At 57.1% G+C, this 24,359-nt stretch overlaps 1 protein-coding gene across 2 annotated transcripts; it reads right to left on the reverse strand.

Moving 5' to 3' along the window:
• Positions 1-2,318: 2,318 nt before the first annotated feature.
• Positions 2,319-15,914, reverse strand: TSC22D4 (TSC22 domain family member 4). 2 transcript variants are annotated; one of them, XM_035136365.3, is made up of 4 exons: positions 14,492-15,914; positions 13,138-13,301; positions 4,767-4,818; positions 2,319-3,165 (listed from the first exon to the last, which is right to left on the reverse strand). In XM_035136365.3, exons 1-4 carry the CDS (start codon positions 15,254-15,256, stop codon positions 2,962-2,964), a joined length of 1,185 nt encoding a protein of 394 aa, XP_034992256.1. In that variant the 5' UTR covers positions 15,257-15,914; the 3' UTR covers positions 2,319-2,961. The 2 variants fall into 2 exon arrangements, with proteins under 2 accessions (XP_034992256.1, XP_034992257.1); XM_035136366.3 differs by having other exon boundaries at positions 4,767-4,815; positions 14,492-15,882.
• Positions 15,915-24,359: the final 8,445 nt, after the last annotated feature.

Raw genomic sequence — 24,359 nt, forward strand, 5'->3', positions numbered from 1 at the left:
TTGCCGGATCAGGCCAGTGGCCCATCTGTTCTCATAGTGGCTGAACTGTTGCCTGTGGGGAAACGGCAAGCAGGAATAGAGCAAAGGACCAATAATAATAATAATAATAATAATAATTTATTATTTATACCCCGCCCATCTGGCCAGGTTCCCCCAGCCACTCTGGGCGGCTTCCAACAAAACATTAAAATACAGAAATCAAACATTAAAAGCTTCCCTAAACAGGGCTGCCTTGAGATGCCTTCTAAAGGTCTGGTAATTGTTGTTCTCTTTGACCTCTGGTGGGAGGGCATTCCACAGGGTGGGTGCCACCACCGAGAAGGCCCTCTGCCTGGTTCCCTGTAACTTGGCTTCTTGTAGCGAGGGAACCGCCAGAAGACCCTCGGCGCTGGACCTCAGTGTCCGGGCAGAACAATGGGAGTGGAGACGCTCCTTCAGGTATACTGGACCAAGGCCATTTAGGGCTTTAAAGGTCAACACCAACACTTTGAATTGTGCTTGGAAACGTCCTGGGAGCCAATGTAGGTTTTTCAGGACCGGTGTTATGTGGTCTCGGCGGCCGCTCCCAGTCACCAGTCTAGCTGCCGCATTCTGGGTTAGTTGTAGTTTCCGGGTCACCTTCAAAGGTAGCCCCACGTAGAGCGCATTGCGGTAGTCCAAGCGAGAGATAACTAGAGCATGCACCACTCTGGAGAGACAGTCCGCGGGCAGGTAGGGTCTCATCCTGCGTTCCAGATGGAGCTGCCCTGGACACAGAATTGACCTGCGCCTCCATGGACAGCTGTGAGTCCAAAATGACTCCCAGGCTGCGCACCTGGTCCTTCAGGGGCACAGTGACCCCATTCAGGACCAGGGAATCCTCCACACCCGCCCGCCTCCTGTCCCCCACGAACAGTACTTCTGTCTTGTCAGGATTCAACCTCAATCTGTTAGCCGCCATCCATCCTCCAACTCCATCCTCCAATACACTCTCCTCCTGCAGTTTCCACCAACTGGAAAATTACCCCAAGGAGGTGCTTCTGCAGCCGCAGCAGGAGGAGGGAGGCTGGTGCCAGATCGCAACTCTGCTTGGCTTCCAGGGCTGCCTCTTGCAAGAAGTGTGAGGCGGGTGCTTTTATTGCAGCAGTGGGGTGTGTGTGTGTGTGTGTGTGTGTGTGTGTGTGGCCTAATGCTTCCAGACTGGGCTGGCCCACGACACAACAAACAAGGTGCTTTTCATTCCAGCAACTGTGTGTTGCTCAGTGGTGCTGTTTGTCCCATGCCCTGTGGGAACACAATGATCCTGCGCAGGAAGGGGAGAGGGGCCAGGGAAGAACAATAGCCCTTGTCACCCCGCCTGCGTGGCACATGCCCCTCTACTGCTGCTGCTCACGCCAGGCTCCATCCGGCTTCCAGCATTTCCCTGGGTGTGACGAGCCACTGGTTAAGAGCGTGGGGCTAAGACCTGGGAGAGACCGGGGTTCGAAACCCCCCACACACTTGGTGGCCATGAAACTCGTTGGGTGACCCTGGGCCAGTCATTGCCTTCTCTCAGCCTAACCTACGTCACAGGGCTGTTGTGGGGATTAAGTGAGGAAGGGGAAGAACCACGTACGCCACCTTGAGCTCCTTGGGGGGGGGGGAAAGGTGGGATACAAACGTGGTAAAATAAATAATAGAAAGCAGCTGCAGATTTTGGGGAGCTTACAGCCGGTTCCCACCTACTGCCTTCACGGGGGGGGGGGGACACTTGGTGCCTGGAGGGCAAGTAAGGTTCCTTATGCTCGGAGGACAGCTTGTGCTTGTGTGTGGTCTTTTGGGGTGTGGGAGGAAATTCCTTTGAGTTAGAGGGGGGGCAGGAAGGGGATTCCTCCCTGGATTTTAAGTACGGCTTGACTCACTTACCAGAGCCACTCAGAGGCTGCTAAGGTCAGCAAGCATCTTTACCTCATTGTGCAATCTTGGGGATGTGGGTTGCTGCGGGATGGACTACAGAGGCCTGGTGGGGCAGGCAGGGGATGTGTGGTGTGTGTGTGTGTGTGCCAGGTGGTGGGAGGAGTGCATTGGCGGTTTCTAAGCAGAGGTCGGGAGGCCATCTGCCAAGGTTTCTTTAGCTGTGCTTCCTGCATTGCAGGGGGTTGGACTAATTACCCTTGGGGGGGGTCCCTTTTCCAATTTCGCAGTGATTCTTTAAATGCCCTGTGATGCCTCCAACACACCCTTCTTGTAGCTGCTTTCGACATATTTATCAAACACTGACAAAGTATTCCCCCCTCCTCACCGAACTGAACCCCCAGCCCATATCCCCTTGAGCCCAGAGATCCACAGGCCACACAGAGTGACATTAGCAGTCTTGTACTTTAATAACCTGAAATACTGCAAAAGTGTCCTTGATAGAAAATTTATTGCCAGCTCCATCCAAACCCCCACCCAACCCAACCTGGCCTGCTCCCCTCGCCCCCAATCGTGTCTTCGGCCCCACACCCCATCCCGTTCCCCATTTCCGTGGGGTGGCTGCAGAGCTGTCCCAATGAGATTTGGCCAAGGGGCGTAAGTCAGGCCCATAAGGGGGCAGGCAGGAATCACTCCCTAGTCTGTGAGCGGCTTTCCTCCCCAAAAGCCCCAGCCCCAGCTCACCAACCTGGCAGTTCCCCTCCGCAGCCAGTAAATCGTGTCTTTGCGCAAAAAAGGTCCCCCCACTCCCAGAGCTGGGGGCGGGGGTTAAAACCAAGTCCTGATTCCACCCCCGAAAAGGCACATGCTGTGTTAGTAGGCCCCCTTTCTCCCCCCCCACCCCAACCCCGCACCCCAAAAGGCTGGCTCCACACACGCGCACACACACCCCTTCCAGCAATGCTAGTGCCCCCCCCCCCACGTTTCACATCTGCGGGAAATCCATTAGTGAGTGCCCCCTCCCCAAAACACGCAAACACACACACACCCCTCAATGTCCAAGTCCAGCCCCCTCCTGCTGGCCCAGGGTCACGCGGCACCGCTGGAAGGAGGCTTGGCGTTGGCGTGGAGCTGGGCCTGGAAGCGGCTGAGCTGCTCTGCGCTGGCCAGGGAGCGCAGGAGCGCGTTCTCCTGCTCCAGCAAGGCGTTGCGGTCGGACAGCTCCTTGATCTGCTCCCGCAGGATCTCCACCTCCTCCCGCACAGCAAACATCAGGTGGCTTTTCACCAGGTCCTAGAGGGGGGGCACAGAGAGAGGGGGGGACACCATCAGGCATGCGGGAAGCCTCCACTCAAAGGATCAAAGCGTTTGTAAAGGAAGTAGTTCATGCAGCACATCAACTGTGGAACTCCCTCCCGCAGGCGGAAGGGATGGGCCACCCACTTGGATGGCTCTGAAAGAGGCCGGTTATCTCCCCAGCGTCTTTTCTAAAATCCTCCCCAGCTTCGGTAACTAACAGTTCCGCAGTATTGCAGCCAATTAATCCCTAAAAGGGGCCACCTGCCCACCTCTGCTTTTGAACCTCCAATGAAAAGAGTCCGCTGCCTTCAGAGGTCATAGAATTGTAGAGTTGGAAGGGTCCCCCTAAAGATCCTATAGGCCAGGCACGTCCCAACTCCCAAGAGCCTGCGATTTTTGAGTTCGTCTTTCAATTCAACCAAAGATCGACCTGGAAGGCACCCAAGACTGACCAGTAGATCGTGATCGACTGGTTGGACAGGCGTGCTATAGGCCAAAACTCCTGCAACAAAGGAGTCACAGGCAAAGAGTTGCCGACTCCACACACACACACACACACACACACACACACACACACAACCATAGAAACCATGTGCTACAACTGATGCTCAATTCTGATTTTGCAGCTTCCTCCTCCCAGACCAGACTGTCTGGTCCAGCTAGCTCAGCAACACTTGCCTTTCAGGATTTCAGCCCTCCTTGGAGGTGCTGGGGATTGAACCAGGGACCCTCCAGCATGTAAAGATACATGCATTGCCCTCACAGCAACCCTCCCAATGCAGAAGAGGCGCCTGCTGCATCCCACCAATGCCCCCCCCCCCTAGTCCTGCATTCTGTTCTCACAGTGGCCTGCCAGGTGTCCAAATGCGAAGCCCCAGAACAGGATTCAAGCAAACCTCCTGGTTTTTTCCAGCCACTGGTATTCAGAAGCATCGCTGCCTCCAGCTGAGGAAGTAGGGCGAAGCCATCCTGCCTAACAGCCATCGACAGCCCTCTCCTCCCCCATGGATTTATCCCATCCTCTTTATAGCCATCCAAATTGGCGCCTATAACTGCCTCCTGTGGCAGGGAGTTCCATAGCTTAACTATACACTTTAATTCCCACCTCATCTATGCAGCGTTCACTGGAAACAGCTGCTGCCCCCAACACCCCCTGCTAAACCTGGAGTTTTCCTGCCCTCAGAAAATCCGAAGGTGACGTCTGCCCCACTTTAAAAGCACTCCCACCAGTTTTCCATTGTCCATTATTATTATTTTACATGGGCAATTTTGCTGAGGAGCAGCTTCTACGGAAACAGCAAATAGCACAAAACGGGGAGAAGGTATAGGGGAACCCAGGGTTAAAGTCACATCTGAATGTAAGCCGCTCAGGTATGAACAAATAGATTGCCTAAAATGCATATTTTGTGGGCCAGTCTGGACCCTTACTTCTTTTTTTTCTAGAGGGAGAGGGAGGAAGGGATGCTCATCTGTTCACCCACTACAACCCTTTCCTGCGCATGTGCAGAGGACTTCAGAGGCTGGACAGAGCTCAGCAAGGCCACTGTCCCAGCCTGGAGGGGGCCTGCGTCATTTTCCCCACCCCTTTGACTCACCATGGCTTGTTCAATCTTGTTGTCTATGGCGATCATGCTGCTGTTGGTTCCGCTGTGAGGAAGAGACGGACAGGTGGATCAGGAGGCAAAACAGACACCCACCCACCCCACTCGTTAGCCAACCACCACCACTTCTGCTCTCACAAGGCTTTCCTACTTGTAGAATTGTAGAGCTGGGAGATACACCCCTAGGGCTATCTAGTCCAACCCCCTGCAAGGCAGGAACTACAGCTGAAGAATCACTGAGAGGTGGCCACTTGACCCCTCTGCTTATAAACCTCCCATTGAAGGAGAGCCCACCACTGCCCAAGGAAGTCCACCGTCTGCTCCACATCAGAAAGTTCTTCCTAATGTTTGTTTGGAATCTCCTTTCTTGCAACTTTAATCTATTGGTTCAATAGAAGCTTGCTCCCTCTTCCATGTGGGAGCCCTTAAAATATTTGAAGATGGTCATCACATTCCCTCTCAGTCTCTTCTTTTTCTAGGCTAAACATACCTAACTCCCTCAACCATTCCTCGTAAGGGTTGGTTTGCAGACGCTTGATGACCTTGGCCATTATCCACTGCACACCTTCCAGCTGGTTAATATCCCTCTTAAATTGTGGCGTCCAGAACTGGACACAGGACTCCAGGTGGGGTCTGACCAAAGCGAAATACTATGACTTCCCTCGATCTGGACACCAGACTCTGGTGGAATTGTGTTAGCTATTTTTGCTGCTGCCTCACATGCTCAGCTCCCTTTGAGTTAGCCTCCCTCCTTTGCAACACAGGGACTGCATACCCATTATACTTTTAAGGCGCATTTCCCCCCCCCTCAAAGTATTCTGGGCACTGTAGAATTGTGGAATCGTAGAACTGCAGAATTGGAAGGCACCCAAAGCATAATCTAGTCCAACCCCCACAACGCAGGAATCGCTAGGGATTGTAACTGGGGGGGGGGGTGAGGGATAACCTTACAGTGTCCAAAATTCTTGGTGGGCGGGGGGGCTGCACTTCCAATGAGCTTGAATGGTATCATCGTCACACAGCCGCAAATATCTCTTAAACAAGACCTTTTTAGGCGCCATCCTCAAACAACAACACCTAATTCTTTACCCCCAAACACATGCCTTGTGATGCTTGTAAGAATTCAGTAGAAACAAGAACAAGACTTGAAGCGAGCCCAGCGCACCTTTCACCTGCCAGTGAGGACAATTGCACCTGGCGGACGGGGGGGGGGGAGGGGGTTAGCAGGGAAAGGCTTCTTTTCTTGGGAGGCTGTGTGTCTCCAGACACATTTGAACCCCCCCCCACTCCACCTTAGTTTAGTCGTGTCACGCTTCATAGCTAATCATCTTTTTGGCCCGAGCTCTTGGAATTTTTCGCATTTTGTTTCTCGCACGCTGCAGAAAATAAGCACCCAAATTCTGGGCACACCTGGGTGGGTTGGGGGGGGGCTTGCTTTTCCGATTAAGGGATTGCCCCCCAAGAAACGCAGGGCAGCAAAAAAGATGCACATTTTCTTAATAGTAAAAATGCAAAACAGTTTCTAAAACATTAAAACTTTCCAAAAAAGCTATAACAATTAAAGATATTTAAAAGCAGTTGCTTTTCTCTTGGGAGCCTTGCCTTAATGCTCCCCTTAAGGCTTGGGCCTCTTTGATCTCCTGAAATGTCAGCAACGGGTTTCCTGGTAGGACTAGACCAAGCTCCCATCCAACCCAGGGCTCCATTTGCACCCGTGGCCAGTCAAGGGCTCCAGGGAGCTCCTTTGCCTTTCCCCTAATCCAGAGGTGACTAACATGGAGCTCCCACCACCACGATCCCTGGCGATTGGGCAGCTGGGAACTGGCAGCCCAACAATGGCGGGAGATTCCCAGGTTCCTTGTACCTGTTGCTAATCACTTGGCCTCCTCTTGGCACACACACCAAGCTCATCTGCATTTTTCACTCAGACGCTTCCTCCTGAGAGCTCCCCCGCCCCTCCTCTATCCTCCCAGCAACCCTGCAAGGTAGGCCAGGGAAAGAGATTGCTCCGAGGCCATGCAGTAAACAGGTTTGTGGCAGAACAGGGTTTTGAGGTTCCCCCAGACCCACTCAGTGCTGTCCTCTGATGCCCTCCTCCTTAGCGTCAATACCCCTGCCCAACCATCAACACACACCCCCAAACACTCCCCCATGTTTGCCTCAAACTCTCCCCCCCACAACCCGCCGAGAAATCTGCCCCTCTACTACCTGTGGAGGACGAGCAGGAGGGAGACGAGGGTCTTGTCCACCTCTTTCTTCCGTCCGTTCAGCTTCCTGCGTCCCTTGGGGGTCTCCCTCTGCTTTGCAGGGGACAAATCCCTGGAGTGGGCCGGGGAGGTGCAGCCCCTCTGCCGGGGGCGGCGGGGGTCCCTCGAATCGGGGAGCATGCAGCACCCGCAGCCCTGGGGCTCCTGCTGCACCTCAAAGGCGCTCACCCTGGACTTGACAGACACCCCCAGGGAGTCCAGCGCCATAACAGCTCCCTCCTCGGGTCTTCCAGGCGTTGGTGGCCGGGTAAGGCTCTGCGCTTCTGGGCCGCCAGAGTCCTCAGGCGCCCTTTGACCCCTGGCTCCGCTCTGGCCCGGATCCCTCTCCTCCCTCCTCGCTAAGGTCCTCTTCCGCTCCCAGATCCTGCACGAGCTGCTGCCCTGCATGGCGGTGGTCTTCTTTCTAGAAGCGCTGCGGCAAGAACCCCGGAGTCCAGGGCGGAATGAGGGGGCTGGGCAGCAGCAGCAGGAGGTGCCGAACCGCTGGGATGGGCTCCCTGGGCAGCGATGCCCAGCGGGGCTCCCTGGCCGGGCATAAATAGCCATCTCTGTGCCTGGCTCTCAGGCCCCCTCTCATTCACTCCCATTGGCCAAGGCCATGTGGCTGTGTGTATGTGTGTGTGTGTGTGTGTGTGTGTTGTGTGTGTTTTTGCCTTTCTCTCTCCTCCCCCCCCCCATCATGACAGCCAGGGACATCAGCTGCACCAACCTCCACTCTCCCCCTTTCCACAATCACACACAGAGGACTTGTGCCTTGAGGAGCACCCTCAAATCAGTTAGCCCCCCCACCCACCCTGGAAGGGGAACAGCAAGATCAATGCTGTTTGCTTTTGCCCCCCCCCCATCACAAGTCCACCTTCCCTTCACCCTTGCCTTGTTCTTGGCTGTGATGCAGCAGGGAGGAGGGCGGGTGCACAAAGGGGCCTTTATAAACCTGCCACCCTCTGTTTATGCCAATCCTGTCCGGGGGGGGGCGGAATGCCAGGGGGTGTGGGGACGTCGCCATGGAAACTGGGACCAGAGCCCAAAGGCATTACATAACACAGCACCAGGCGCTCCTCAGTGGGGGGGGGGCGCGGAAGCTCCGGAGTCCAGCCCAGCCTTGGCGGGGGGGGGGGGAGGTAGGTGTGTTTATGGGGACTTTGGGGCTCCTTGCGGTGAACGAGGCCCCACTGGGAGAAAAACATGGGACCTGAGATTGTCCGCAGGGCACTTGAGGCAGTGGGTTTGTGCTGGAAAACCCTGCTTTGCAGAGAGGTTGGACTAGATAACCCCGGGGTGTCTCTTCCAACCTCACGGTTTTTAGATTCTGAGACCAAAAGTCAGACATAGAGACCTGGGTTCCCCTTCCAGGTGGCCTTCCCAAAGCCTGCTTGAAGAGGAAGCCTACTGACCCTCCCTCCCTCCCTCGTGAGGCAAGGGCAGGGTGACCTTGGCCTGCCTCCTAACTCCTTCCCTAGCCTCCCACCGGCCGGTCATGGGAGTCAAAAGGCAGGCCTGCAGTGCTTTTCCACCCTCGCTGGGGCAAGGAGGTAGCCAGCTGCGGCCCCCGGGTGTCGGTGTGCAAGTGGGTGGGGTGGAGCAGGCCTGCCCCCCAAACTCTGCCGCTCCCTTTGCTTTGGAGATTTGCCCAAATCTAATTAACACCCCCCCAAAAAAACATTCTAGCTCGGTTAAGCTTTCAAACAGGAATAAACATGTACAGAGTCTGAATTAAAGCACAGGGGAGGAAGTTGGGTGTTTCACTGTGGCTGCCCCGAGACTTGGGGATGAGGCAGGCCGGAAGCCGTTAGAAAGAGCTGTCTGAGGGTCAAAGCCGTTTGACAGCAGAACGGAGTCCCTCAGGTGGTGGCGGACGCACCTTCCTTGGAGGTTTGGATGCTCATCTGTCAGGGCTCCTTTCGCTGCGATTCCTGCACTGCCAGGGGTTGGACTGCATGTCCCCTTAGGGTCCCTTCCAACTCTGAAATTCTGTGGTTCTGTTGCAAATGAACCTGGGTGCTTCTTTCCTCTGCAGGGCGGGTGCCTGCTCTTGAGCTGTGGGGTCTGCCCTCTTTTCGTGGACCCTCTGGCTGCTTCCAGGGTCTAACCTGAGGAAGGGCTCCTTCCCTGAAAAACCTGCCCCGCTAACCGCGTTGGGAGCGCAGCCCAAGATCTCTGTTGAAGTCCAAAGCTTTGGGTGGGATTTGATTCTCCCCCAAATCACCCGGCAGCCATTGCTCTCTGCAAAAGCCTGGCGGAGGCAGTGCCTACCTTTGCCAACCTGCCACCCTCCAGCTGGCTGGCGGCTGAGGGAAGTTGCAGCCCAGTACATCCCGAGGGGGCGTTCAGTTTGGAGAACCCCTGGTCCGGAGGCCCAGGCAAAAATGGAGTGAGGGGGTGCCCAGCAACCCATGGGTTAACCCTAGACCTGGGCACCGTTTGGGGTGGGGTGGGGGTCAGCGGGGCATGAACCTGTGTGAGCACAAGAACCCGTCTTGCAGGTTTCGGAAGTGACAGGGAGAAGGATCCTCCTTGGCCCAGGGGCACATTCGCACCAGCTGGGCAGGAAGGAACAGGGGCCTGCTCTGAACTGCACACACTCCTTCCTGCATGCCTCACATGCACCTCAGCCCAGGCCTCCTCCTCCTCCTCCGCTGCTGTGCCCAAACCAACACCTCAAAAGGAATTTATTCCAGGGGTCGGGCCCGTCCCTTCCTCTCCTGCTGAGTTGTAACAACTGTGCCAACTTCCCCCAAGTTTCAGGGCTTTCCTGCAGAAGGGGGCACCCCGCTTTGAATGTCACACTGCCCCTAAGTCCATCCTCTGGCTGCCCTCCACCACCCTCTCTCCATGGAGTCCTGGACTCCCGCGCCCCCTCCAATGTAGTCCTTGCATAAACAGGGCTAAGAATAGCGGAGCCAAATCCTGGGAGGAATGTGGTGGGTGCTGGCTCAAACCAGCCTCCTCCTCCTCCTCCTCGCTGCGGCTTTGGCCCAGCCTCTCCCTCCACCGCTGGGAGGGAGAGAAGTGCGGAGGACACCATCCAGGGCGATCTGCGCTTCCGCAGCTCAGGCTCGGTTTGCAAGGTGTTAAAATGCAAGCACCTCTCCCCTCCACTGGAGATGCTGTAGGTATTGGGGCCGTCAGTGTGAAAATAAGCATGCGCCTGTATTCAGGGTTGCCTGTGTGGGACCTGAACAGCCAGCCTGCTTGCAGGAGCAGGGAGGAGGCCGCAGATGGGTCTGTGTGGTTAAAAGTGGCAGGGGCCCAGATTCAAATCTCAACACAGACAGGGTCTCCTGGGTCTCTCTCTCTGGTTCCTATCTTTAAAGCACCATGGTGCTGCTTTAAACAGGCAATTCCCAGAGTTCCCTGGGAAGAGAGACTGACTTTTAAACCACCCCGAGGAGAATAAGGCGAAGGTCTCAGCACCCTTAACAAATCCCAGAATCCGTGGTTTTTTTTGTGGGGAGGGGGGAAGCCATGCCTGTTTAGAGGGGCATCGTGTGAATGTGGCCCAACTCGCCTTGGAGGTAAATGGAGGGCGGCATGGGAAGAATCTGCCCTGAGGTCCTTTGGGGGGGGAGGGGTTTAAAATGTACCTTGAATACACACACACTAGCTAGCTGGCGCTGTAGGTTAAACCACTGAGCCTAGGGCTTGCTGATCAGAAGGTCGGCGGTTCAAATCCCTGTGACGGGGTGAGCTCCCGTTGCTTGGTCCCAGCTCCTGCCAACCTAGCAGTTCGAAAGCACGTCAAAATGCAAGTAGATAAATAGGAACCGCTACAGCAGGAAGGTAAAGGGCGTTTCCATGTGCTGCTCTGGTTTGCCAGAAGCGGCTTTGTCATGCTGGCCACATGACCTGGAAGCTGTACGCTGGCTCCTTTGGCCAATAATGCGAGATGAGCGTGCAACCCCAGAGTCGGTCACGACTGGACCTAATGGTCAGGGGTCCCTTTACCTAGCTAGCTAGCCAGGATGGTTATGCTCAGCTTCCACAGTCGGAGACAGCCATGCTTCTGAATGTCAGTTGCCGGGAGCCACAAGAAGGAGAGGGTGGCTCTTGTGCTCAAATCCCGCTTGTGGGTTTTTTGAGGAGCATCTGGTTGGCCGCTGTGGGAACAGAACGCTGGACGAGGTGGGCTATTGGCCTGACCCTGTAGGGCTTTTCTCATGTGCCTATGTGGGAGCTGGAGTGTGCCAGGGGACAGAGTTATGCACAAGAGGAGACTTCGGCCTGACTTGCCCCCCGCCCCTGGTTGTAAGGGCTCGTTGCTTTGCTTCACCCCCACCCACATGGGATAACCCTTGGCTCCCCATGTGGGATCAATGCATCAATGCACGGCTGCTATTTCTTCCAGGCCAATGCTCACATCACCATTTGGAGACATCTCCACCCCGCTGGGAGGTTCCCGGGCTACAAGAAGGCAAGGAGGGGTTGGGGGAGGGGGGGAAAAATAAATGCACAGCATTAACTGCCCTTCCTCCCCTCCCTCCAAGGCCTGCTTCTGGTCCCTGGACTGCCTGCTGTGGCTGCAAACCCACCTGCTAATTTTTAAAAATAAATAAAAATGCCACGCATGCTGGGATGTGTGCAGAAGGAGGAACGGCCATGGCATGTGGTTCTGGGGTGCCAGCATGAGCCAGAGAGCCATGGCAATGGGAGGCTTGGTATGGCCTTTGGCCAGCCTGCCGAATGATGCGGTTGGGGGGCAACGAGCGCAGAGAAGCTGTTCCCCCCACCCTGGCTTGGAGGAGAGGAGACGACGTGAGAGAGGAAGGTTTGGCAGCGGAGCGGAACTGGGCATGGCTGGCAGAGGGTCATGGAGGGTCACACCTGAAATAGATCCATCTGTGCCCACTGCAGGGGCTGGCAAACTCCCAGGGCCGAGACGGAAATAGCCCAGTGGCAGGGAAGTGTGGAGAATCTCACCTACCTGGGAGAGCAGAAGGCCTGGAACCTGCCCACTAAAAGAAAAAAGTTGCAAGCTCCCTGTTTTCACAAAATGTTAGAAATGCAGAGTTGGAAGGGACCCCGGCAGTCACCCCTGCCATGCAGGAATCACCGCCAAAAAATGACTGGCAGGTGCCAACCTGACCTCTGCTTAAAAACCTGCAAGGAGAGCCTGCCACCTTCTGAGGGAGCCCCTCTTCCGCCTCAGCTTTCAAGGTTTCCCCTCCCCGCTTTTCAAAGCATGCTCCTAGTCCTCAGTGCCTGTGGAAACACCCCCTTTGAGCCGTGGCTGAATTTCCACTGCAGGGCACACCGCAGCTTCCCCTCCCTCCGAGACGCCTGTCCCGAAGCCACCATGGCCGGCCTGTCACTGGAGCAAATGAATATTACGAGGACGCAACCAGCTACAGATGTACGAATTGTTCCGCTCACAGCGGGAGGCTGCTGGAGGGAGGAGGGTGAGCGTCAAGTCCTAACCGCCCCCCATTTCCTTCCTCTTGCCCAAGTCTGAACACTTTCCCGCCCCCCCCGCCCCCGCCAAGACGGCTATGACCAAGGAACCCTGCCCAGCTTTGCCAAGGCTCAGCCCTGTCACATAGGCTGTGGTGCCTCTGAGCATGTGCAGAGTGCAGCGCCCTCCCTCCCCCATGCTGGAGGGGGAAAGGCCTTTATCCAGTGGTGGAGCTGCTCCACGCTCAGCCTCTCCCCCTCGAGTTTTGTGGGTGGGTGGGGGGGATTACCTTTCCTATGAACCTGCCAGCACCCCCTTCACCACCACGGACCACACATCCAATAACTACTTTGGCTTTCAAAGAAAGACAAGGGGGTGGGGTGAGAAGAGGGGCTGTCATTTGCACAATGGCCCCATACCTCCTGGACTGGGCCACTTTGCCTTTAAAGTTGTTCCACTTTTTAAATGAAAAAAACACAGTGTTTTGATGCTGGAACCCACCATGGGGCTATGCAATAAATTAATCTTAATAATAATTTGCCTTAGATGTGTTTCCTGCGTCGGGGGGAGGGGTGGACTAGATGACCCTAGGGCCCTTCCAACTCTGAAGTTCTGTGGTTTTTAGAATTCCCTCCTCCTCCTCCACCCCACTCCCCTGTTGCCACACACACACGCAGACACGCCCGGGCGCCCCAACCCCATGCCTCACCTGTCATCGTCGCTGTCCTGGGCGCCCCCCATGCCGAACATGGACCGTGCCAGGCTGAAGCGCCCGGCACCAAAGGGGTCTGAGGTCCTGCGGCAGGGGCTGGCATCTCGGAAGAGCGGGGGAGCAGGGGAGGATGGGCGCGAGCGGGACTCTCTTGGCAAGACCTGCGAGGCGGGGGGAGTGGGGAGGGAGGGAGAGAAAGAGAGAGAGAGAAAGAGGGTGAGCTGGACCCACAGCTCCTGCCCCCCCACCCACCCCACCTCTCGCGGGCACCAGTGCTGGAAGGCCTTCCGCAGGCCTACAGACATGGGGAAAGCCACCCCCCCACACACACACACAGAGCCTGGTGGTTAAGTGAGTGATGACAGACCCACACCCCTCCTGACGGCTGCGGAGGGTCACTGGGGGTTTCTTCCAAGGAGCATCAGGGGCGGATGAGGCAGAAAACAAGAGGCCCTGTGTGCCCTGGCTGGAAGGAACAGAGAGGGATTTCTAGGAAGAGAGGAAGGAGGCTGGTAGTGGGGCAGGGGGTGGAGTGAAGAGGGGGGGAGGGAGAAGAGGCCCTCCTGCCCCTTGTCCTGCGCGTTCCTGGGGAGCTTGCTCCAGAAGGACCCAGGTGTCCGGCTCCTTCCTTCCTTCCTGCTCTGCCCTCAACAAAATAATCAATGGCTCATTGTTCCGACAGGGGTGGGAAACGTGGGACTGGCTTACGGCCCCCACTTGGCTGGGTGAGATCCGGCTGCCAAAGTCTGCCCACCCACCCCACCCACCTATCGCACCCCCAGAACAGACCAATGGGACCATCCAGGGCCCACCGAGAGCCCTGGGAAAGATTCTCCCATCGTGCACCTTGGTCACGGAAGGGCAGCTATGTCCAGAGGCTGGACCCCAGGAGAGAGAGGACCTGTGGCTGAACTGCTGTGGGGTGGAGGTTCTATGACCTGGGATGAAATCCTTGCTGAGCCACAGAAGCGCTGTGGGGTGGCCCGAGGCATGCCAGTCTTGCCCAGGCCCTGTTCCTCCACCCCTGATTTGTGGAACTGAAAGGTTTTTAGTGCTGCCAGGAAGGTGAAAGGAGGGTGTCTGGAGAACTGGTACATGCAATATATACGTAATTCCAAGCAGCGAGGAGTTCCGCAGGGCGAAGAAAACACACATACACACAGAGCAAGCACTCTGTAAGGTCCAGGTGAGCTTGGGGACTTTTCCAGGCCTAGACCCATCCTCTCTAGGCTCAGCTGCAGTTCACTGTGTCCCCAATTGGCCCTAGTGGATGGAGACACACACACACAAACTCAGGAGCCTCGTCCTCCCCACACCCGCAATCCCACCACAGCTGGACAAAGCCTCTCACCTTGCGTCGCTCCTCTGTCCCCCTTGGGAGTAGCTGGGCGACGCTCTTGGGCAGCAGGTGCTCCTCCACCATCAAGGATGGGATGGTGCCCGCCAAGGGGCCCGGTTCACCAGCTTCCCTGCCGCCTTCGCCGGGAGCTGCCGGGCGGGTCTCCAGAGCCACTAGGGGGCTGCGGAGTGCCACGGGGCTGGGGGGAGTCCTGATGGGGCGGATGAGCACAGGCAAGCCTCCTCCCAGCGAGCGGGCCTGGTGGCCAGAGTGCCCAGGGGATGGGAGCACCAGCTGCGACTGCAGGTAGCCCCCTCGCCGCTGGGGCTGCGGGCTGAAGGGGCTCGGGGGCCTGGCCAGGAGCCCAGCCACCTCCAGCCGGGAGTCCAGGGACTGGGGGTGCCTCCCCGACTCCGCCAAGCGCCCCGTCAGATGGTAGTCCGCCTCCTGCTCGTAGAAGTCCCGGCAAGTCCAGCGGCCCCTCTTGTAGGGCTCTCCCGAACCTTGGTCCAGCTTCACCACCCGGAACCGGGAGGCGGCACCAGCTGGGCCCTGGAAGGCTGGGGCCACCCCCGGGGAGACCAAGGCCGAGGGCCCATTCTTGGGCACAGAGGCTCCACCATCGTCCTCGAGGGGATCAGCTTCCTCGCCCCGGGAGACTTTGGGGCTGGAGGGGCCCTTGGCCTCCCCTCCTGGGGACGAGCCCTCCTTCTGCTGCTCGTAATCCGAGGTGACGCTGGTGATCTGGAACCCGCTCTTCTTCTTCCCGCCGCTCATGGTCCCGAGGAAAGCGGGCGCGGAGGGCAGAGGAGCAGCGCAGGCTCTCCAGCTCAAGGAGCCAGCCCTGCTGCCGGGATTAGTGCCAGCCCAGGGCCATGGCGAGGCCAGACTCACCGACGACGGCGACGCCAGGGGGATCAAGCCGCGGGGGCACCACCAGGCAGAAGGCGCGGGGGCCAAGCCAGGCGCATGCCAGGCCCGCCAGCATCCGGCGCGGCTGAGCGTGGGGTGGCCCGCTGGGGCCTAAGGACGAGCTCTTGCAGACGCCGGGCGATCCTGCATTGTTGCTGGCGCAGCCGCCGCGGGGCTAGCGGGTTGGGCTGCCGGAGGCCAGGGCGCTGCTCAGGCGCGGGGGCATCCTGGCGGTCTCCAAGGGGTGCCCGCAAGGGCCCGGGGTGCGCTAGGGGCCACTTCAGCAGGGACGGAGAGGCTGCTGACCGCAGGTGAGGAGGAGCAAAGTTGTCCGGCGTTTGCCCCCCCGGGCGCCTTGCTGAGTGCTGGGGCTTTTTGCGGGTGGGTGGGCAGCCCGGGCAGCCCTCCCCGATCGCGGCGGCGGCGGCGGCTCCTCTTCTGCCTAGCGCTGCCCAGCCTCTCTCTCTCGCCGCCTGCCTGCCTTCCTCTCCGCCTGTTGACAAGCCCCAGCACCAGGAAGTCCGGCCCCCTCCCAACCAGCTGACTGCCTGCCTGCACACGCCCCCCGCCCCCGCCCCACAATAGCTGGGGGCCGGCCAAGAGCTGCCTTAACCCCTCCGGCACCGGATCCTCCCCCCCCAACTCCTCCTTAACCCTTCGGCGGCTGCAGCCCAGCTGGTGCCCCGCGCTGCGCTCGGATGGCTGCGAAGGTGGCGGGTTCACGGGGCGCGCTTTGTAGCTAACGGAGGGGTCGCCCTCCTGAGCTCCAGGTGTGGCAGACTACAACTCCCATCCGCCCCCAGCCAGCGCTGGCTGTGGGTTGATGGGGGTTGTAGTCCGTCGCACCTGGATCTGGCTAGGCGAGGCTGATGCGCAATAGGTCCCTTCCCTTGCGCCCGGACGGGGCTTATCCAGGCGGCCTTAACACTCGGGCGTCGCCCAGAAAGGGCGAGAAAGGGGGGGGGTGTCGGACTTTGAAACAGGGCGTTGGACTAGACAGGCCTTCGGGCTGATCCTCCGCGGCTCTTAGGCTCGCTGACTGGTGAACACGTGCTGAGTGCTGGGGTTTTATTGGGTACCCCTCCCCAGTGAATCATTACGACAATGGCTCATACGTTTGGGCTTCCATGGGGGGCTTCCTCGAGCATTGCTTTTTGTGGGTGGGCAGCATTTAATTTTATTTTTTAAGAGTTATATGTGCAACTGTTTAAGCTATTCTTATATACGTCACTGTTTTATATCCATATAGGTCCAAACAGATCTATAGGTGTATAGATATTACTGTCAATCGTTTTGGAATGCCTCATGGAGAGCATTCCATGAATGAAATAAACAGACAAAGGAGCTACCACGGAAGATGAGCCTTTTCCGCTGGCCTTTCTCCAAGAGATATTGTTGCGCAGCAGCTAGAACCTGGGAGAGACAAGGGTTCAAATTCTCCGCTGGGTGGCCAGGAAACTCTCTAGGTGTGACCTTGGGAGCCAATTACTACCTCTCAACAGGGTTGTTGTGGGATGAGGAAAAGGGGAAGACCCACTTTGAGCTCATGGGGGGGGGGGCGAGATAGAAATGCAATAAATAAATGAAAAGACTCCTGCAAGGTAAAGTCAGTAAGTGCACAGATTTCCCAATAAGTGCTTCATTTCTAAAATGCTGGGGTGGGGGCTTGACCTGGAAGTGTCCTGCTGATTCCCAGAAGCATGTTGTTTCTTCAGTGATGGAAAGGCACTTTGCACATCCTCCAGGACAGTCTCTTCTTTGTTATTCCTGCATTGCAGGGGGTTGGGCTAGATGGCCTTGGGGCCCCTCCCTGCCCTACAATTCTGTGATTCTATGTGTTTCAGTGCTGAGCCTTCCCTGCGCTTGCCTAAGGGCTGTGGTTGACCTGAGCACCCTGTTCCTCCTCCTTCAGCACAACCTTCTTTGGTGATCACTCATAGCTGAGTATGATTGTCTTCCATAAACACGGTTTTAACAATGAGCCCGTAAGTGACTGTGGAGGCCAATTCTGGATCCACACATCCTTCCACAGTGGGGACATTGGTTTCCAGGCGGGAGTTGATCATGGTGTGGATTTGCCAAGCGTGCCTTCCTCTTAACACGTTTCCCTTGTGTCCTGAGTTTGAATGTCTTCAAAGCCCATGACTCTTTGGTAAAGGCTGTTCTCCAACTGGAGCGCTCACAGGCCAGTGTTTCCCAGTTGTCAGTGTTTATACTACATTTTTAAAGATTTGCCTTGAGACAGTCTTTAAACCTCTTTTGTTGACCACCAGCATTACGCTTTCCATTTTTAAGTTCGGAATAGAGTAGTTGCTTTGGAAGACGATCATCAAGCATCCACACAACATGACCAGTCCAACGAAGTTGATGTTGAAGAATCATTGCTTCAACACTGGTGATCTTTGCTTCTTCCAGTACACTATTAGTTCGCCTGTCTTCCCAAGTGATGTGTACATTTTTTCGGAGACACCATTGATGGAATCTTTCGAGGAGTTGGAGATGGCGTTTATAAGTGGTCCATGTTTCACAAGCATATAGTAAGGTTGGTAGTACAATAGCTTTGTAATCAAGCATTTTGGTTTCCCTGCGAATGTCCCGGTCCTCAAACACTCTGCACTTCAATCGGGAGAAAGCCGCACTTGCAGAGCTCAGGCGATGCTGGATTTCAGTATCAATGTTGGCCCTTGTGGAAAGACAACTGCCTAGGTACCGGTAGGAGATCCAGGTGGGACCCAGGTGGCACTGTGAGTTAAACCACAGAGCCTAAGGGCTTGCCGATCAGGTCCCAGCTCCTGCCAACCTAGCAGTTCGAAAGCATGTCAAAGTGCAAGTAGATAAATAGGCACCGCTCCAGCGGGAAGGAAAACGGTGTTTCTGTGTGCTGCTCTGGTTCGCCAGAAGCGGCTTTGTTATGCTGGCCACATGACCCGGAAGCTATACACCGGCTCCCTCGGCCAATAACGCGAGATGAGCGCCGCAACCCCAGAGTCGGTCACGACTGGACCTAATGGTCAGGGGTCCCTTTACCTTTAGGTAGGAGAAGTGATTGACATTTTCCAACATTACACCATTGAGTTGGATTTGTGGCGCTGCAGAGAGGGGTTATTTTGTACTCGTTGATGCAGCACTTTGGTTTTTTGGATGTTGAGTGATAGGACAAGCTTTTCGTAAGCTTCTGCAAATATATTTAGGATGGTTTGGAGGTCATCCTCTGAGCGTGTACACACTACGTTGTCAGCACAACCTACATTGTCAGGGAGAGGAGTGTTGCGTTATGGAGAGACTGGCCCAGGGAAAGGCACAGAGAAACCACCCTGGATTATTATTACTATTTTAAAAAAAGATCTCTGGCTCAAGGGAACACGTGAACAAAGCAAGAGAGTCTTCACTGTGTCTCTGAGCATACACGGAGTGCCTCTTCCTCCATTCCGAATAACCAGATCCTGTGGAGAGCTGGGACAAACCGCCAGGGCATCATGTCCCCAACACTAGGAGATGATGCAAAGGCACCGAGCTTTTGAACCTCCAACGGACCAGCAAATGGCCCTCCCGCTTCACCTAGGGCAAAGTCTGCAAAGTGCAAGGCTGGCAGGGGGGCACCTCCAGAGACCTTCCCCAAGGTTTGTGGGTGGGAGAGGAGCGGTGCACATTGAAGGAGCCTGCCTTTGTTTCCTTCCCTTGTAGGCTTGGGTGTGTGTGTGTGTGACATTTGCGTTGCCTCTGTGAGAAAGAAAACACTGGTTTGAGATTGGCCCTGACCTCAGGTGCCCCCACCAGGACTGGGCTCTGGGAAGTTTTAGACTGCGACAAGGAGTACGACAAGGTTGTATATTGTCTCCCTGCTTATTTAACTTATATGCAGAATTCATCATGCGAAAGGCTGGAATAGATGAATCTCAAACCGGAATTAAGATTGCCGGAAGAAATATCAACAACCTCAGATATGCAGATGACACAACCTTGATGGCAGAAAGTGAGGAGGAATTAAAGAACCTTTTAATGAGGGTGAAAGAGGAGAGCGCAAAATATGGTCTGAAGCTCAACATCAAAAAAACCAAGATCATGGCCACCGGTCCCATCACCTCCTGGCAAATAGAAGGGGAAGAAATGGAGGCAGTGAGAGATTTTACTTTCTTGGGCTCCTTGATCACTGCAGATGGTGACAGCAGTCACGAAATTAAAAGACGCCTGCTTCTTGGGAGAAAAGCAATGACAAACCTAGACAGCATCTTAAAAAGCAGAGACATCACCTTGCCGACAAAGGTCCGTATAGTTAAAGCTATGGTTTTCCCAGTAGTGATGTATGGAAGTGAGAGCTGGACCATAAAGAAGGCTGATCGCGGAAGAATTGATGCTTTTGAATTCTGGTGCTGGAGGAGACTCTTGAGAGTCCCATGGATGGCAAGAAGATCAAACCTATCCATTCTGAAGGAAATCAGCCCTGAGTGCTCCCTGGAAGGACAGATCCTGAAGCTGAGGCCACCTCATGAGAAGAGAAGACTCCCTGGAAAAGACCCTGATGTTGGGAAAGATGGAGGTCACTAGGAGAAGGCGACGACAGAGGACGAGATGGAAGCTACGAACATGAGTTTGGCCAAACTGCGGGAGGCAGTGGAAGACAGGAGTGCCTGGTGTGCTATGGCCCATGGGGTCACGAAGAGTTGGACACGACTAAACAAACAAACAAACAAACAAACAAACAGCCATGCTGCATCTGAGGGGCACCAGGCAGGTTCATAGAATTGTAGAGTTGGAAAGGACCCCAAGGGACATGTAGTCCAACCCCCTGCCAGGTTGGTGAAGTCTGCTGAAGCCCACCATGGCTCCCTGTTTGGGGTTCTACAAAACCCACCCCCTTCCACCTCCCATGATCCTTAGCTAACAGGACCAGTGGTCGGGGATGAAGGGAATTGTAGCCCAAAACATCTGGAGGGCCTAAGTTTGGGGGTGCCTGGATTATTCCCTCGGTCCCACTGCAAGGTAGCCTTCAGTCTGGACTTGGAAGCCTGAGGCTTCATGAGTGGGACCAGCTCAGCTCTACAGGATCTGAATGGAGCCTCGACCTCGGTGGACCCCCCTAGCTCAGACAGGGGTGGAGTGGGGCTGGGGAGTCTGCCAGAGCCGCAGCCCCCACCCCAACCCGCAAAACTCCTGGCAAAGCAAAGTGCGCTTGGGAGGTGCCGGGAGGCTAATCCGTAACAACCCGGAGAAAGTAACGGGATTAAAAGCTCAGGGGGGATCGGAAATGGGGGATTATCTCCCTGGGAACAGGACTTGCCACCTGATAGGGGTAAGGGGGGGGGGGACAAGCACCATTCTCTCTTGCTGCGGGGGACGGGTAGGAGATGAGAGGTTCCCACACAGAGACTGGAACGAGCAGGAGAAAAGTCGTCGTCCCCCAAGACATACCCTAGATCTTGGAAGGAGACTCCGAACCGCACCGTGGGGTGTAGAGTAAGAAGAAGCGCGCCCCCTTGGAGAAACTGCCCCCCTAGGAAGGGCTCTTGAGCAATCAAGCAGCTTCTGAAAGGCAGCCTTCGCCAACCCGGTGCTTTCCAGATGTTTTGGACTACAACTCCCATCAGCCGCCGGCTCCCGCCCCAGCATCACCGCCTGAGACACGATGCTATAGGTCTGACTGCGCCTGGAAGATAGGGCGCTGCTGCCACCTAGCGGAAGAGCGCTGTCCAAAAGCTGGCGGCCGGGCTGGACGTGGCTGCAGTTGCTCGAGCGGCCAGCAGGTGGAAGCACCGCCACTTTGCGAAGGGACGGGGCGCTCTCCCCTCGGCCAGTGCTGATTGCTGCGGAGTGGACCTGGCTGCAGGATCAGGCAAGGAACAAGCCGTCTAGGGAAGCCGTGCTTCGCTTTCTAGAAAGGGAGGCGCATGTGCGAGCCTTAGCTTACAGCCCTACGCACGAAGAGGGAGAGGCACTCTGTACATGCTTAGTAGAATCGTTTAGCAAGGTGCTCAAAAACAGGTTCTGGGGTAAGAATTTCTGGGTCTGCGTGGAGGAGGCTGGACGTTGCAAGAGAGAGAGGCCAGTTGCACGTCCTATTATTTGCGCCCGCCTTTTTCATACACTTTGCCTGTCCATGTTAATTCCTCAGACACCCAACTATAAATCCAGGTCAGACTCGGCTTGCCCCCCCTTTTTTGTAAAGACTTTCCAGGTCAGACATACCATCGCGTTCACAAGAGCAGAGCGGCATGTACAGATTTCTGGGGAAAGGCCGAACCTTCTTCAAAGAAATCCTCGTCCAAGGCTAAGAGCCTCAGCAGAATATACGGACAGCCCCGCTCTGGGGTAATGCCCGCTAGAAAGCTCCACTTTGACCGTGCAGAGTCTGAATGGTTGTGGGAAGCAAGGAGAAGGGCATGCTTGGCATGCAGAAAGTTCAGTCCCTGACGGCTCAATCTCCAGGATGGGCTGCGAGAGGCTTTTCCTACCTGAAACCCGAAGAGAGCTGCCCCTGCCGCTCAGTGGAGACAATAGGAAACTAGATGGGCCAAGGATCTCAACTGGGGAAGGGCCATAGCTCAGCAGTAGAGTCCCTTCTTGGCACGCAGAAGGCCGCAGGTTCAGTCCTGGATGGCATCTCCAAGGAGGGATGGGAGAGGCTTCCCTGCCTGAAACTCCGGGGAGCCGCTGCTGCCAGTCAGTGTAGGCAATACTAAAGTAGATGGACCCCCTGCTTTGACTCAGTATAACAAAGTAGCTTCCCGTGATCCTAGATAACTCGCGCAAGTGAGACAGGCTTCTGGAGGAGAGGCACCCATGCCCAGTCTCCGAAGGCGTCTCTGGATACAGCTGGGAACGCCTCCCCAAACCCTGGAGAGCTGCTGCTGCCAGTCCGTGCCGGCGCTGATGAGGCTGAGCAGGCTGGAGTCAGTCTAAAGCTGCTCCCGGCGTCCCTCAGGCACACGATGGACGCGGGCTCTCCCTTCGGTTCGCGGCGCAAAGAGAAGCCGGGATCCGCGGTGGGAGCCCGACCCTTCTCATCCTCCTTGCCCTCAAGGTACCCCCACCCCCCGCGCGCCCTCCGCCCGGTTCGGCCTGATCCAGCAGCCAGGCTCTTGGGGTGCTCTCTGGCTTCCAGGTCCCCCGGGAGGACTTGGATACAGGCTGCAGCTTCCCCTCGCCCCCTCCTCCAGGGAGACGCCTGGCTGGGCCGCGGCGGGACGAGTCGTCCCGGTCTTCCTCGATGAGGGATGGCGCCTTGATCTTGCCCTTCGCTTGGAAGACGCACACGCTGGGCGGGGAAGGCAGCGGGTGTCCCTCGCGCCGGATCCTGCTCGGGCGTGGCAGGCGGGGCCTCCGTCCGCGCTGGAGAGGGGGGGGCGCGTTTGGAAGCTGCAAAAAGGGCGCGCCCCGTTTCCCTTCCCCCCTTCAGAATCTGCTGGGGCCGAGAAGGCGCTGAGGCCGCCTGTGCCCGACCCCCTGCACGCTCACACCTCCCCACACTCGCGCAGCTCTGCCCGCCTTTGAGATCTCTCTCTCCGAGAAGTGGGGGTCCCGCCCTCTCCCTCCCTCTTCCCCCCTCCCACCCCGCGCGCCGGGCGCGCTCCCCGGCTGGCTGGCTGGCTGGCTTGCTCTCGGGCTGCTGCTGCTGGGCGGAGGGATCCGCCGCCGCCGCGACGCTGCGTCAGCCGGAGCCGCGATGGGGAGGACGGAGCAGCCCTGAGGCCAGGTGAGCGGCGGCCAGAGGAGAGGGAGAGCCCCCACCCCAGCCAGCCAGCCCAACAGCCGCGCCTGCCTGCCTGCCTGCCTGCGCCCCCCTCCCCGCCCGCGATCCCGGCGTGGTCCTCTCCATCTTCCTCTCTCCCTCCCTCCGGCAACGTCGCCGCGGCAACGGGATGAGGCTGGGTTGGGCCAAGCGCGCAGGGATGCGGCGGGCGCAGGTGTCCTCCTAGCCCAGGCAGGTCGGGCGCACGGGAGGCGAGGGGCCTGCGGAGGATTGGAGCTGGAGGGGTGGGGTGGAAGGGAATGGGCGAGGTCTGGTTTGGAGGGGGGAGCTGGGAACCAGAGATACCCCCCCCCCTCCGCCGCCGCGTCGCCTCCTCTAAGGCCCTTCTTTCTCTCCCTCTCTCTTTGGGCCCCAGCAGCCGCGACCAGCAACCCGCCTTCCCTCCCGGCCGGGCGGCCGGCAAGCGAGGCCCGAGGCCGCATGGAGGGGCGCCCCGCTGAGCCCAGCCTGCCTCCCGGCGCCGAAGCAGGGGCCTGATCCATGCTGCGGGCGGAGGACATGCCCCAGCGAGCCTGCCCCGGCTGCCCTCCCAGATAGCCCCCTCCGCAAGGGGCGCCGGCGGCTCCAGCCCAGCAGGTACTTACCGTAGCCACCGCCTGGGGGGAGGGGGCTAGTCGTGAGAGGGTGGCTATTCGTGGGGTGTGACGCATACCCCGCCCGATAGGGGTCTCCCTTGCTTGCCTGCTCTCACCAATCTAGCTGAGCCCCCAACGGATTTTTCTTTCACACCCCACCGCAGGCAGAAGTGTCCCATCAGCAAATTCTTGGGCCTGAGAGGGGACCCAGGAGTCCGAGCTCTGGCCCACCTCTGTGGGGGCTGAGACTCTCTGGGTCTGGCTCTTCTCAGGGCCGCCCCCCCCCCCCTGCACTGGGCCTTGAGTTCCTCTGAAGCCCACAGGCTTAGATCTCCATAAGGACTGGGCCACAAATGGAGACGGTTGCCCCCCCCAGCAAAAAGAGATGCTGGTCGGCTAGTGGTCAGCAAGGCGCTCTGTAGCATTACTGAATGGTAAGACTCCCTGCATCTGAAACACTGGAGAACCACTGCTGCCAGTCAGTGCAGGCACACTCAGCTAGATGCACCTGCGTAAGCCAACTTCCTACATTCCTGAGCCCTGCCCACAACTCTTGAGACGGGTGGATCCACACACACATGCAGGAACACCTTTCTACCTGTCCCCCTCCCCCTAATATAGTCTCTCTCCCTCAGCAGAGCCCCCC

The sequence above is a fragment of the Zootoca vivipara genome, chromosome 12 (genome assembly GCF_965207765.1).
Source record: "Zootoca vivipara chromosome 12, rZooViv2.hap1.1, whole genome shotgun sequence".
NCBI lineage: Eukaryota > Metazoa > Chordata > Lepidosauria > Squamata > Lacertidae > Zootoca > Zootoca vivipara.

Excerpts from the sequence above, each read along its gene's own strand:
- TSC22D4 (XM_035136365.3), bottom strand. The coding sequence starts at position 15,256 with ATGAGCGGCGGGAAGAAGAAGAGCGGGTTCCAGATCACCAGCGTCACC. Across the intron at positions 13,302-14,491 it reads GGACAGAGGAGCGACGCAAG|GTCTTGCCAAGAGAGTCCCG; the intron begins GTGAGAGGCTTT and ends CCCGCCTCGCAG. Across the intron at positions 3,166-4,766 it reads ACAAGATTGAACAAGCCATG|GACCTGGTGAAAAGCCACCT; the intron begins GTGAGTCAAAGG and ends CCCCCCCTCTAG.